This window comes from Phoxinus phoxinus (assembly GCF_949152265.1).
Source record: "Phoxinus phoxinus genome assembly, chromosome: 1".
NCBI classification, from domain to species: domain Eukaryota; kingdom Metazoa; phylum Chordata; class Actinopteri; order Cypriniformes; family Leuciscidae; genus Phoxinus; species Phoxinus phoxinus.
The window spans coordinates 52,038,291-52,052,232 of NC_136876.1; the positions used below are offsets into that span (position 1 = coordinate 52,038,291).

At 37.7% G+C, this 13,942-nt stretch overlaps 1 protein-coding gene across 4 annotated transcripts in view; it reads left to right on the top strand.

The window, feature by feature from the left end:
- Nucleotides 1–13,942, top strand: part of cep112 (centrosomal protein 112) — a gene marked incomplete at its 3' end in the record, with an annotated part of 233,392 nt that overhangs the window by 94,247 nt on the left and 125,203 nt on the right. For all 4 annotated transcript variants that reach the window (XM_079622922.1, XM_079622921.1, XM_079622924.1 and 1 more), the window contains one exon: nt 9,717–9,852. In XM_079622922.1, coding sequence (XP_079479048.1) covers nt 9,717–9,852 — 136 coding nt within the window. The remainder of the gene's footprint in view (nt 1–9,716; nt 9,853–13,942) is intronic.

Sequence of the window (13,942 nt, forward strand, 5' to 3'; positions counted from 1 at the left end):
AGTGATGCTGTCTACACTTTAAAGTGGTGCGACTCGACAAATGCAAATAAAACTCATTATAATCAGTGATGCTATCTACACTTTAAAGTGGTGCGACGCAATAAATGCAAATAAAACCTATTATAATCAGTGATGCTGTCTACACTTTAAAGTGGTGCGACGCGACAAATGCAAATAAAACTCATTATAATCAGTGATGCTGTCTACACTTTAAAGTGGTGCGACGCGACAAATGCAAATATAACCCATTGTAATCAGTGATGCTACCTACACTTTAAAGTGGTGCGACGCGACAAATGCAAATAAAACCCATTATAATCAGTGATACTGTCTACACTTTAAAGTGGTGCGACTCGACAAATGCAAATAAAACCCATTATAATCAGTGATGCTGTCTACACTTTAAAGTGGTGCGACGCGACAAATGCAAATAAAACCCATTATAATCAGTGATGCTGTCTACACTTTAAAGTGGTGCGACTCGACAAATGCAAATAAAACCCATTATAATCAGTGATGCTGTCTACACTTTAAAGTGGTGCGACGCGACAAATGCAAATAAAACCCATTATAATCAGTGATGCTGTCTACACTTTAAAGTGGTGCGACGCGACAAATGCAAATAAAACCCATTATAATCAGTGATGCTATCTACACTTTAAAGTGGTGCGACGCGACAAATGCAAATAAAACCCATTATAATCAGTGATACTGTCTACACTTTAAAGTGCTGCGACTCGACAAATGCAAATAAAACCCATTATAATCAGTGATGCTGTCTACACTTTAAAGTGGTGCGACGCGACAAATGCAAATAAAACCCATTATAATCAGTGATGCTGTCTACACTTTAAAGTGGTGCGACGCGACAAATGCAAATAAAACCCATTATAATCAGTGATGCTATCTACACTTTAAAGTGGTGCGACGCAATAAATGCAAATAAAACCCATTATAATCAGTGATGCTGTCTACACTTTAAAGTGGTGCGACTTGACAAATGCAAATAAAACCCATTATAATCAGTGATGCTATCTACACTTTAAAGTGGTGCGACGCGGCAAATGCAAATAAAACCCATTATAATCAGTGATGCTATCTACACTTTAAAGTGGTGCGACGCGACAAATGCAAATAAAACCCATTATAATCAGTGATACTGTCTACACTTTAAAGTGGTGCGACTCGACAAATGCAAATAAAACCCATTATAATCAGTGATGCTGTCTACACTTTAAAGTGGTGCGACGCGACAAATGCAAATAAAACCCATTATAATCAGTAATGCTATCTACACTTTAAAGTGGTGCGACGCGACAAATGCAAATAAAACCCATTATAATCAGTGATGCTATCTACACTTTAAAGTGGTGCGACGCAATAAATGCAAATAAAACCCATTATAATCAGTGATGCTGTCTACACTTTAAAGTGGTGCGACGCGACAAATGCAAATAAAACCTCATTATAATCAGTGATGCTGTCTACACTTTAAAGTGGTGCGACGCGACAAATGCAAATAAAACCCATTATAATCAGTGATGCTATCTACACTTTAAAGTGGTGCGACGCGACAAATGCAAATAAAACCCATTATAATCAGTGATGCTATCTACACTTTAAAGTGGTGCGACGCAATAAATGCAAATAAAACCCATTATAATCAGTGATGCTGTCTACACTTTAAAGTGGTGCGACACGACAAATGCAAATAAAACCCATTATAATCAGTGATGCTATCTACACTTTAAAGTGGTACGACTCGACAAATGCAAATAAAACCTCATTATAATCAGTGATGCTGTCTACACTTTAAAGCGGTGCGACGCAATAAATGCAAATAAAACCCATTATAATCAGTGATGCTGTCTACACTTTAAAGTGGTGCGACTCGACAAATGCAAATAAAACCCATTATAATCAGTGATGCTATCTACACTTTAAAGTGGTGCGACTCGACAAATGCAAATAAAACCCATTATAATCAGTGATGCTGTCTACACTTTAAAGTGGTGCGACGCGACAAATGCAAATAAAACTCATTATAATCAGTGATGCTGTCTACACTTTAAAGTGGTGCGACTCGACAAATGCAAATAAAACCCATTATAATCAGTGATGCTGTCTACACTTTAAAGTGGTGCGACTCGACAAATGCAAATAAAACTCATTATAATCAGTGATGCTATCTACACTTTAAAGTGGTGCGACGCAATAAATGCAAATAAAACCTATTATAATCAGTGATGCTGTCTACACTTTAAAGTGGTGCGACGCGACAAATGCAAATATAACCCATTGTAATCAGTGATGCTATCTACACTTTAAAGTGGTGCGACGCGACAAATGCAAATAAAACCCATTATAATCAGTGATACTGTCTACACTTTAAAGTGGTGGGACTCGACAAATGCAAATAAAACCCATTATAATCAGTGATGCTGTCTACACTTTAAAGTGGTGCGACGCGACAAATGCAAATAAAACCCATTATAATCAGTGATGCTGTCTACACTTTAAAGTGGTGCGACTCGACAAATGCAAATAAAACCCATTATAATCAGTGATGCTGTCTACACTTTAAAGTGGTGCGACGCGACAAATGCAAATAAAACCCATTATAATCAGTGATGCTGTCTACACTTTAAAGTGGTGCGACGCGACAAATGCAAATAAAACCCATTATAATCAGTGATGCTATCTACACTTTAAAGTGGTGCGACGCGACAAATGCAAATAAAACCCATTATAATCAGTGATACTGTCTACACTTTAAAGTGCTGCGACTCGACAAATGCAAATAAAACCCATTATAATCAGTGATGCTATCTACACTTTAAAGTGGTGCGACGCGACAAATGCAAATAAAACCCATTATAATCAGTGATGCTATCTACACTTTAAAGTGGTGCGACGCGACAAATGCAAATAAAACCCATTATAATCAGTGATGCTATCTACACTTTAAAGTGGTGCGACGCAATAAATGCAAATAAAACCCATTATAATCAGTGATGCTGTCTACACTTTAAAGTGGTGCGACACGACAAATGCAAATAAAACCCATTATAATCAGTGATGCTATCTACACTTTAAAGTGGTACGACTCGACAAATGCAAATAAAACCTCATTATAATCAGTGATGCTGTCTACACTTTAAAGCGGTGCGACGCAATAAATGCAAATAAAACCCATTATAATCAGTGATGCTGTCTACACTTTAAAGTGGTGCGACTCGACAAATGCAAATAAAACCCATTATAATCAGTGATGCTATCTACACTTTAAAGTGGTGCGACTCGACAAATGCAAATAAAACCCATTATAATCAGTGATGCTGTCTACACTTTAAAGTGGTGCGACGCGACAAATGCAAATAAAACTCATTATAATCAGTGATGCTGTCTACACTTTAAAGTGGTGCGACTCGACAAATGCAAATAAAACCCATTATAATCAGTGATGCTGTCTACACTTTAAAGTGGTGCGACTCGACAAATGCAAATAAAACTCATTATAATCAGTGATGCTATCTACACTTTAAAGTGGTGCGACGCAATAAATGCAAATAAAACCTATTATAATCAGTGATGCTGTCTACACTTTAAAGTGGTGCGACGCGACAAATGCAAATAAAACTCATTATAATCAGTGATGCTGTCTACACTTTAAAGTGGTGCGACGCGACAAATGCAAATATAACCCATTGTAATCAGTGATGCTATCTACACTTTAAAGTGGTGCGACGCGACAAATGCAAATAAAACCCATTATAATCAGTGATACTGTCTACACTTTAAAGTGGTGCGACTCGACAAATGCAAATAAAACCCATTATAATCAGTGATGCTGTCTACACTTTAAAGTGGTGCGACGCGACAAATGCAAATAAAACCCATTATAATCAGTGATGCTGTCTACACTTTAAAGTGGTGCGACTCGACAAATGCAAATAAAACCCATTATAATCAGTGATGCTGTCTACACTTTAAAGTGGTGCGACGCGACAAATGCAAATAAAACCCATTATAATCAGTGATGCTGTCTACACTTTAAAGTGGTGCGACGCGACAAATGCAAATAAAACCCATTATAATCAGTGATGCTATCTACACTTTAAAGTGGTGCGACGCGACAAATGCAAATAAAACCCATTATAATCAGTGATACTGTCTACACTTTAAAGTGCTGCGACTCGACAAATGCAAATAAAACCCATTATAATCAGTGATGCTGTCTACACTTTAAAGTGGTGCGACGCGACAAATGCAAATAAAACCCATTATAATCAGTGATGCTGTCTACACTTTAAAGTGGTGCGACTCGACAAATGCAAATAAAACCCATTATAATCAGTGATGCCGTCTACACTTTAAAGTGGTGCGACGCGACAAATGCAAATAAAACCCATTATAATCAGTGATGCTATCTACACTTTAAAGTGGTGCGACGCAATAAATGCAAATAAAACCCATTATAATCAGTGATGCTGTCTACACTTTAAAGTGGTGCGACTTGACAAATGCAAATAAAACCCATTATAATCAGTGATGCTATCTACACTTTAAAGTGGTGCGACTTGACAAATGCAAATAAAACCCATTATAATCAGTGATGCTGTCTACACTTTAAAGTGGTGCGACGCGACAAATGCAAATAAAACCCATTATAATCAGTGATGCTGTCTACACTTGACAATTTCCTGACAGTAAACTTATGTCCAGTTTTATTTCTGATGCACTTCCATCGCTCGCACTACTTCTGACACGAAGGACAAATGTGTTTTTGCATGTGCGAGACTGTTTCTGTGCGTCTCTGGCTCTCCGGGGACAGAGGAATGAGGCTCTCCTCTTTTGGAAAATTTCAGCTTTGAGTTTTCTCTCTGGCTTTAATGTGTTGCCTCTCTTTCGGGCCCCAGCTTTGATCTGGGTCTGGATGTGTTATCATTCCGTCATGATGAGCTCATGGAGTGGACGGCCTTTGGCTTCGCACTGGTGTGGAGAGGTGTAATCCACCTGGAATCCATATGTCTCTCCCAGTGTGTTTATAGCCCACGTCCAGAGAGACTGATGTTGGCCAAGTGGGAGTCGAATATGAAGATGCCGCGTATGTAAAGCTCTTTAGCCTTAAGACTTCCCTCATGCAGATGCTCCGTGATATATTGAAATATACAACATTTTCAACATAATTATTGTTATTTCACTGTGCTCTTGTTACACATTACATGTAGTTAATAGTAATTACTATAAATTGTGCAACTAACCCTAATCTACATTCTAACCCTATAGCAAGTACATGTAGTTAATTATTACTACTCAGTTCTTTCATGTATAATTACACTTGCACGTATTATTATAGCCAATATACAATTAAGCAGTGATATCTCTAGTTACTTTCATAATTTATAGATAGACTCCCAACGAGATCAAACAAGAATCAATTAAGATCCTACTGGATGGATGAACTGGATTTTCAACAGGATATTTTGTGCTTTTGGATCATTTGGAATCTTTATTAGTGCTGTAATTGTATTAAAACAATGTTCCGCATATATATATATATATATATATATATATATATATATATATATATATATATATATATATATGGCTTATTTTTAATGTTGTCTAGTTTTAGCAGATCTTCCCCAAAATGCATGTCTCATTATTATACGCATGTTATCGCTGAGTCAGCAGAACTCTACACCCCGTTGGGTGAATTGCGTATTCTTTTTTCGTCCAGTCGCTGAGAACCGTGTTTGTTGTTGGGTCGAGAGCCCAGGTTCCTTGAGGCCGTGTGTGCCGGAGACTCGGGCGTCTGACGGGTTGAACTCAGCCTGGATGAAAATGAATGGGTGCGTTTGTGTGGCCATAGCGTTTGAATTAGCAGCATCTTCTCCAGTCGTATTTACAGTACGCGCTCCCCATCGAAGCGTCCTGCTCTCCACATTGGAGGCGTCCTGTGGTTAAGGAGGTTTGGAAAATTGACCCTCCTTGTCTGACTTGTGGCTAGGCGGAAGCACTGTCGCCCTTTCCTTAAGTCCCTTCCTTCTGCTTTTCCCCCAAAAAAATCCCCTTAAAGAGTGCAGGATGAGAAGGATTTCCTCTGGTTTGACGGCACATCTTTAATTTGAGTCTGCTCGTCTTCCACTCTTCTCCGAGCTCAGACCTCTGCGGAGCTGGCATTCCCCGTTCCCCGCCGCGTTGCTTTATTTGTCCTTCTCATCTCACTTCTTTCTGTGACGGATGGTGACGGACTGTCTGCTCTTCACACACACCCTCGGTCAGGCTTTGTTGCCTTCTCACACAAATGCACACCTCAACCCAGAAGATCAACCTTTACACTGTACTTTTTTGTTTGTTTGCTTAAGGCGAGACACGGCAGGCAAAAACATTGTTTTTTTTTCACTGGTCAATTTTGAGATTTTGGGATATTTGTCTTGAATAACATGTCTTCTTTCAGACTTGTGGTGAAAAAAAGTCAGAAACACACATTTAGGTCTTTATTTTACTAACTTTGTCTATTTGCGTCTGTAGATTTCTCCTAAATTCAACAAAAGTTGGCGCTATAAAATCATCATGATCCGCGATCTCTGTCTGCACCGTCATCACACACACCGCTGGACATCTCTCTCTCTCCTGTACAATGCTGTCGGATCCAAATATGCTAATTTCCTTTCAATCAGCAACCAATCGTGAAAGTACAATGGGCATTTAACTCTAAAAGCGAAATCTCATTGGCTGATGTCAATTTCTGACACCGTGATTGGTTCAGATGCATCACGTGACGCGCTCTGACATTCAGATGTGTGTTTTTGACTGTTTTTCTGCTCAGTTGAAGGCCATAAATGCTGTGTTTATAAGTGTTGATGTGATTTAGGTGGTTTGTATTGTTGTTGCTGATGATTTGATTAGATATTGTGTCAGTAAATAGTTGTTTCCACTAAAAAAGTATGATTTTTTACATTACAAATCTTGAAATGCCTTTTTCTCAAAATGAGTTTTTTGTCATTCTCCAGTAGAAACATCTCAGCCGATGTACACCAAACTCTCCAGTTATACACTTAGCAGTATTCTGAAGATATGCTCAGAGGGATTTGTTAATAAATCATTCCTGGCCTGATTTATGGGACATTTTAATAAAAAAAATATGGCGCAAATCGATTTTTTAAGGCTATGGACAGTATATTTAGATTTCCTAGGTAATGAAAGCATATATCCTGAAATCCCTCTGAACATCTTTTTTCATCTTGTGTGTAATCAAAATGAAAAAATAATTTTGCACCTGGCTTTATCATATGTTCAGATCTATCTACCGGAAATATATGCAAAATTGCGCATATTTAATGAGATAATGCATAATTTGCATAATTAAACATTAAAAATTTTAAAAACTTGTAATACATTTTTTTTATGAACTTGTGTAAGTAATCAACTGAGGAAGTTTCATGGTGATATCTATTATTTTAAAATTTCACCCTATTCACCTGTAGTGTCTCGCCTTAAAGGCGCACTGTGTAATATTTTGAGGATCTGTTGACAGAACTGCAATATCATATACATAATGTTTTGAGGGGTGTATAAAGATCTTACATAATGAACCGTTATGTTTTTATTAGCTTAGAATGAGCATTTCTATCTATACACACATCGACATGTTTCTACGATGGCCCTGGATGGACAAACGCGTTTCGTCACTATGTTGTTCTTCGCGCAAAGAAGCCAAAGCTAAAGTCAGCGGATAAAACACTGACACAATGATGAACAGGTAACAATAATAATCGCAATAACACAGAACAGCGAAGGTTAATAATGCCCGCCGAGTCCGTGTTTGCATCGGAAAACTACATATAAAGAAAGAGAAAAGGAGCAGTTTGGTTGAGTAAGTTTAATGTAATATGTGATTGGTGTTATTGTAGCGTATGAACAGGACTGTTAGACACACAGAAACGAAGCACTAACTAACTCTTCCTCTCCACGAGCTGCTCGCTCTTCTCTCTGGAGCTCTGCATGTTCAGAGAGTGCTATTTTTGTGGCTTCGTATTTTTCTTGTTTCTTTCTTGTTTAGACGCCTGTTTTCTTCTTTCTGTCTTTCTTTCTTTCTTTCTTCCTTCCTTTCTTCCAGTGTTTTTGTGTGTGCTGGTTGCTCCACATCAGAGATGTGCAGAAGGCTCTTTTGTGTTTGCTCTGCCCTGAAGGCATTCATGTTGCAAGACAGATTAATAATTACAGACTACACAACAGTCAGGGAGAAACAATTTCTAGATCTTTTGATGTCAAACATGAGAGAGACCAAAATTACACAGAAAAGAGGCCATAGAAAAAGAAAAAAGGTCCCCAACTTTTTTTTTTTTTTTTTGCTTTTGTTTTGTTTTTAATTTCCTCTTATTGTTATGTGTGTTTTTATGTGAATGCTAAATGAGACGATAACTAAAGAAGGATGATCTGATGATGTTCATTTAGAGAGCGCGTTTTTATATGTATGTTTTGTGTGTGTGTGGAGCATTTGAAATATTTTGTGAAAAATATTATTATAGTTATACGGGTGAAACTTGAAAAATAAGAATATGGTGCAAAACATTTGTTTTAGTAATTCACCTTAAAAGGTGAAACTAATATATTATATAGACTCAGTACATGCAAAGTGAGATATTTCAAGCCTTTATTTGTTATAATTTTGATGATTATGGCTTATGAAAACCTTTTCACAATATTCTAATTTTGAATTTGGGGTTGTCATAAGCTGTAAGCCATAATCATCAAAATTATAACAAACAAAGCCTTGAAATATCTCACTTTGTACTTTTTTCTTTTGCACGATATTCAAATTTTTCAAGTTTTACCTGTAGTTATTACTATAAATGATTATTACCAAAATTAGGGATGCACCATTATGAAAATTTAGGCCGATACCGATAACCGATAATTATTATATTTGAAAGCCGATAACCGATATATTGGCCGATAAATCTAAATCCAAATTTTTATATTTATATTGTGTTGAACAGTGCGCATCTGAAGTGTCTCAGCTGAAGGAAATTATTTTTAATAATTATTAATAATTACATTATTAATCGGCTTTAATATATTGGACAAATTTTCTTATTTGGACGATGACGATAACATTAAAAATGAAGGAATATCGGCCGATACCGATATGGTGGCTGATATATCGTGCATCCGTAAACAAAAAATGTGTTGTAACAGAAACAGTTCCTCACATTAAATGTGTGGTGTCATGTTTCCTCTTTGATATTGTTCTGTCGTGGCTTTTTTGGATGTGGTGTTTGATGAAGAACTAATATGTAGTTTTTAAGGTAATCACCACAGTAATTACCCCCTTTTAAACGGAGGGCGAGATGAGCCTCACACTCATGCACGGATACAGCGAGTGAAAGCAGGTTGACAAGCTCTTTGTTGCAGTCTGGCTTGCGACTGACAGCTCTTTATGTCTCAGCGTTGTTGTCAGACACGAGTTTGTTTTGCGTCGACACACATTTGTGCGCTGAAGTTCTTTGTGTGAACATAAAACACTTCCCCAATCAGCTGATAAACAATAAGTATAAAGCACAACATGATGCTTTTATGTGACGTGTTTTCCGAAGTTTCACTCGACTTTCTCTCGGTTCTTACTCCTGAGAATAATGCAAGCACATGGATACGCGTGTGTGTACCAGTCACTGGGTGACCCAGTTAGTGTGTGTTTTGTGTTGTAGGGATAAAGATGAGCAGCTGGTTCGTGTTCGGGACAGTCAGAGACATCAGGCCCATCAGGCTGAGAACGCACTGGAGAACTTTAAGAAGCAAGTGGAGCTCAGCTCAGAGAAGACCTACGCTGACATGAAGCAGCAGGTGAGGCCAGGACACTAATGCTGCGCTCACACCAGACGCGCATAGAGCGGCAAATTCGCCTCTATCACGTCTAGTTTGACGCTTGAACATTTTGAATGCATTCGCGCTTCCAAAGCGAAATCTGCTTCATGTGGGAGGGGCCAGTGCTAGGAGGTTCTGTTTGCAAGAAAGGCCGCGAAATTTAAAAATACTACTGTTATTGTGTCACGAAATGTAGCTTTAAGAGTTGTTCAGTCGAGAATTTAGCATTTAGTAATATTACAAAATAAGTTATTGAGGCCAAACATATAAAATAAGTTATTGAGGCCAAACATTTGAAATGACATTAGGGGTGTGCGATATTACGATTTTTGATCGTGGACGATTAAAATGTCTCCACGATCTGCTTTTGAAGAAATATCGTAGGATCGTCCATTTTATCAGTTTGCATTTCTGGCGCCTCCGTCTCAACATACTGTACAGCGCGACGTATATCCACATGAAATGCAGAGGAACGGGACACTGTAGTTCATAAAAATGTATTATTTGCATGTGCTTTAAAGCCTTGCCGGTTAAACATGCCATTCGCTGCTGATGCGCTGTTCTAACGGGCGCTTTTCTGAGCGCAATTGACCGGACGCGCACACATGCACTAAAAGCCTGTCTAACAGCACCCGTTACTGAACTAAGTTATCTTATTGCGCTAATACTGTCAAATACACACAAGGTTTACATAAACAAAGTTGGTTATGTCTAAAGTGAAAGAACAATAGAAAAAATGAAGAAAAAAACTGCCTTGTCAAATGCGTGTAGACGTTGCGCGCAGATCTTAAAGAGACAGTAGCCCTAATAGTAAACATGCTGCCGCTTGTCCTTAAAGGGACAGTTACCCAAAAATAAAAATTCTGTCATTATTTACTCACTCTCTAATGTTGTTCCAAACCTGTATTAATTTGTTTCTTGTGCTGAACACAAAAGAAGATATTTTGAGGAGTGTGGCTAACCGGGCGGTTGCTGGTCCCCATTGACTTCCATAGTAGGAAAAAACTATTATGGAAGTCACTGGGGTACATCAACTGTTTGGTTACCCACATTCCTCCAAATAACTTTTATTTTCAACAGAAGAGGGAGACTTATTCGGGTTTAAAGCGGCTTGAGAGAATTTAAATTTTTGGGAGAACTATCCCTGTTAATAAAACAACAAAATACAAAGAGCATCTCACTCACTCTTGACTGAGAACTTTATAGTAGCTTAAATAAGAATCAATGTAAAATTTATATAGTGAAGTCGATGTTGTGTTTTATTTTCATATTTGTTCATTTAATTACTTTCTTCAATGCTGTTAAATACACCTACAGCTGAAAAAATAAAACACTGTTTTTTTTATTTGTATATTAAGTTGTGTATGTGTATCTTTGTTCTTAATTTTTAATAACAAAGACAATGACAAATATTTTTTATCTTCGCCACTTTGGCCTAAATGTCTGCTATTCTTTTTTATTTTATATTTTGTTACCTAAGGCTTTGTTTTTAAAATAGGGACATTAGTTTGGCTGTGATGCTCAGTCACTTGCAAAATAGTAAAACCAACATGAAAAGGAATCGTGATAAAATCGTGAATCGTGATTTTCCTGAAAAAAATCGTGATATGATATTTTTGCCATATCGCCCACCCCTAAATGACATAAACTGAAAAGCGGCAGTGACAGCACCACGTGACAGCAGCAAGCAGGCTCCTGATTGGTTAACATGGCTCGAATTGACGCCAAAGTAAAAACATTTCAACTCGGGCGTCAGATGCGAATTCGCGTCACAAGCGTGAATGCACAAAGCACCACTCGCGCGTATCGCGCCAGACGCTCAATTCGCGTGAACTGGACGCGCGAATGAGGTGAATTCGTTCCTACTGCGCAAACGCCTCAGGACCTCCAGACGCGCGTAAACGCGTCTTTACATTGACTTATAATTGAAATCACTCGCGCCAGACGCTCTATTCGGGTTTGGTGTGAACGCAGCATTACACACTACAGTTTACACTGCGTCACAAGCACGAAGAGGAGACATGCAAGGTGTATGAAAGACATGTTAGGGTACGTTTACACGACAACAATATGCTTAAAACGGAGACGAGTTCTTATGCGTACAGAAAATAAAACGGCTAAAAACGCTGTATTCTGCCTCCAGGCCAGTAGATGGCGATGAAACACTATAGACTGAACACGTTATACGCATGTGTATGACGTCGTCGTCTTCAGAGATTCATGTTTTTGCCGTTTACACGGAGACCGTTTTTAAAAACGTGCACTTTGAAAGTTTGAAAAGTTCACGTTTTTAAGGCACCCAAAACGCCTTTTTCATGTAAACGAACGGCCAACAGACATAATTTTTTTTTAACGTTTTTAGTTCAAAACGGTGTCGTGTAAGCAGCCACTAAGTCTCAGCCTGTTTACCGAGCCTCTGACACACAATCAGATTGAAATCAATAAGCTTAAATCTCATTTGTTATGTTTCGAAGATGCTACAACAATCACTAGATTTGAGTTGATGGCATCATATATTGTGAAAAATAGAAGAAAAAAATTGTTTTGCATCTTTTTCCTGCACACCACGTGGATAACATTATCATAACGTTGACAATATTGACTGATCTTTATATTGATTCATAAATCCAAAGACTTTCCTCTTTACAACTAGTTATAGCACAAACACACATGAATGAACATCAGAAGGTTTGTTGGAAGAAACAGTGCAATGTCGCGTAACGTTATATTTACCTAACTTGTTTGTTAGATAGAATAAATAACTCTAGAAAGGAGCATTTTAATAAATATATGCACTGTATTACATATGCATTATATCTCTACTTAACCTGTTTATGATGTCTTCATTATTTAACATATATTTGAATAAATTGTTCATGAAAACAAGGCCACCATCTAACGAAATGAACTGGAGTAGAAACATAATTATATCATTAAAAGTTTGTATAAAAAGTGCAATTTAAGTGTTTGTATTTAACTACGTTTTTATTTGAGAGTTGATTATTAAAAAAAAAAACTGACTTGATTATTAAATAAATATTTTCGATTTGAAATAAAATTCACGTTGGTTCATTACTAAATTCAGTGTTTTAAATGAGACAGATAGTTAACAAACATCTTATTATTTATGTATTAAGTCTATATGATTATATTTTGCACGTCTTAGAGTGATATCCAATCGGATGATGCATTCCTGTAGGAATTACCATAATTATAGTATAATTATAGAGTTTCCAAGTAGCAAAAATATAAATATGGATACGAAGGTTTTATGAAAGATATGACTGACATCATGTTAAAACAGCTTCAACATCACGAGTATTTAAGTACCGTGACACATTTCTGTTTGAGATGCCATGCTATCGTAGCTGGTGTACCTGAGATTTGAGAAACCTGAGGTTTGTTCTGCCATTAAAGGAATAATTCACCCAAAAATGAAATTCTGTCATCATTTACTCATCCTCAAGTATGTATCAAACCTGTATGAGTTAATTTTTTTTCTGTTGAACTTATAAAAATATATTTTGAACCAGACAGTGGTTGGACCCCATTGACTTCCATAGTATTTTTTTTTTTCTACTATGGAAGTCAATGGGGTCCATCAACTGAAAACTTCAAAATATCTTCTTTTGTGTTTAGCAGAAGACAGAAACTCATACAGGTTTGACTAATGAAACACCGTCACACTTTAGAAACCTGCACTCCAGTCCCGCTGTCCGTCTAAGTGTGCGTCCCTGAGCAGAAGGAGCTGTGTTGTGGCAGCAGACTGAGACGTTCTCTCACTGATATCTCTGTGTAACTGAGCTCAGGATGCATTCGGCCCGAGGATTGTTCCAGACAGCGAGCGCTCAGGACTGCAGACCGGATCATAAATCACATTTCTCTCAGGATATCACTGCATTCCCACATACGGGCAGCGAGCATCTCTCAGACGACAGTGACAAGCTTCCAGCGTGAGCTAATAGCGAACACATGTTCTCCTCACATGTGCTGCTCATGCGGACAGTGCAGGTTTATCTGGCTCACACTGCTCGCTGATCTCTCTCCTACAGGGCGCTATCACACACCC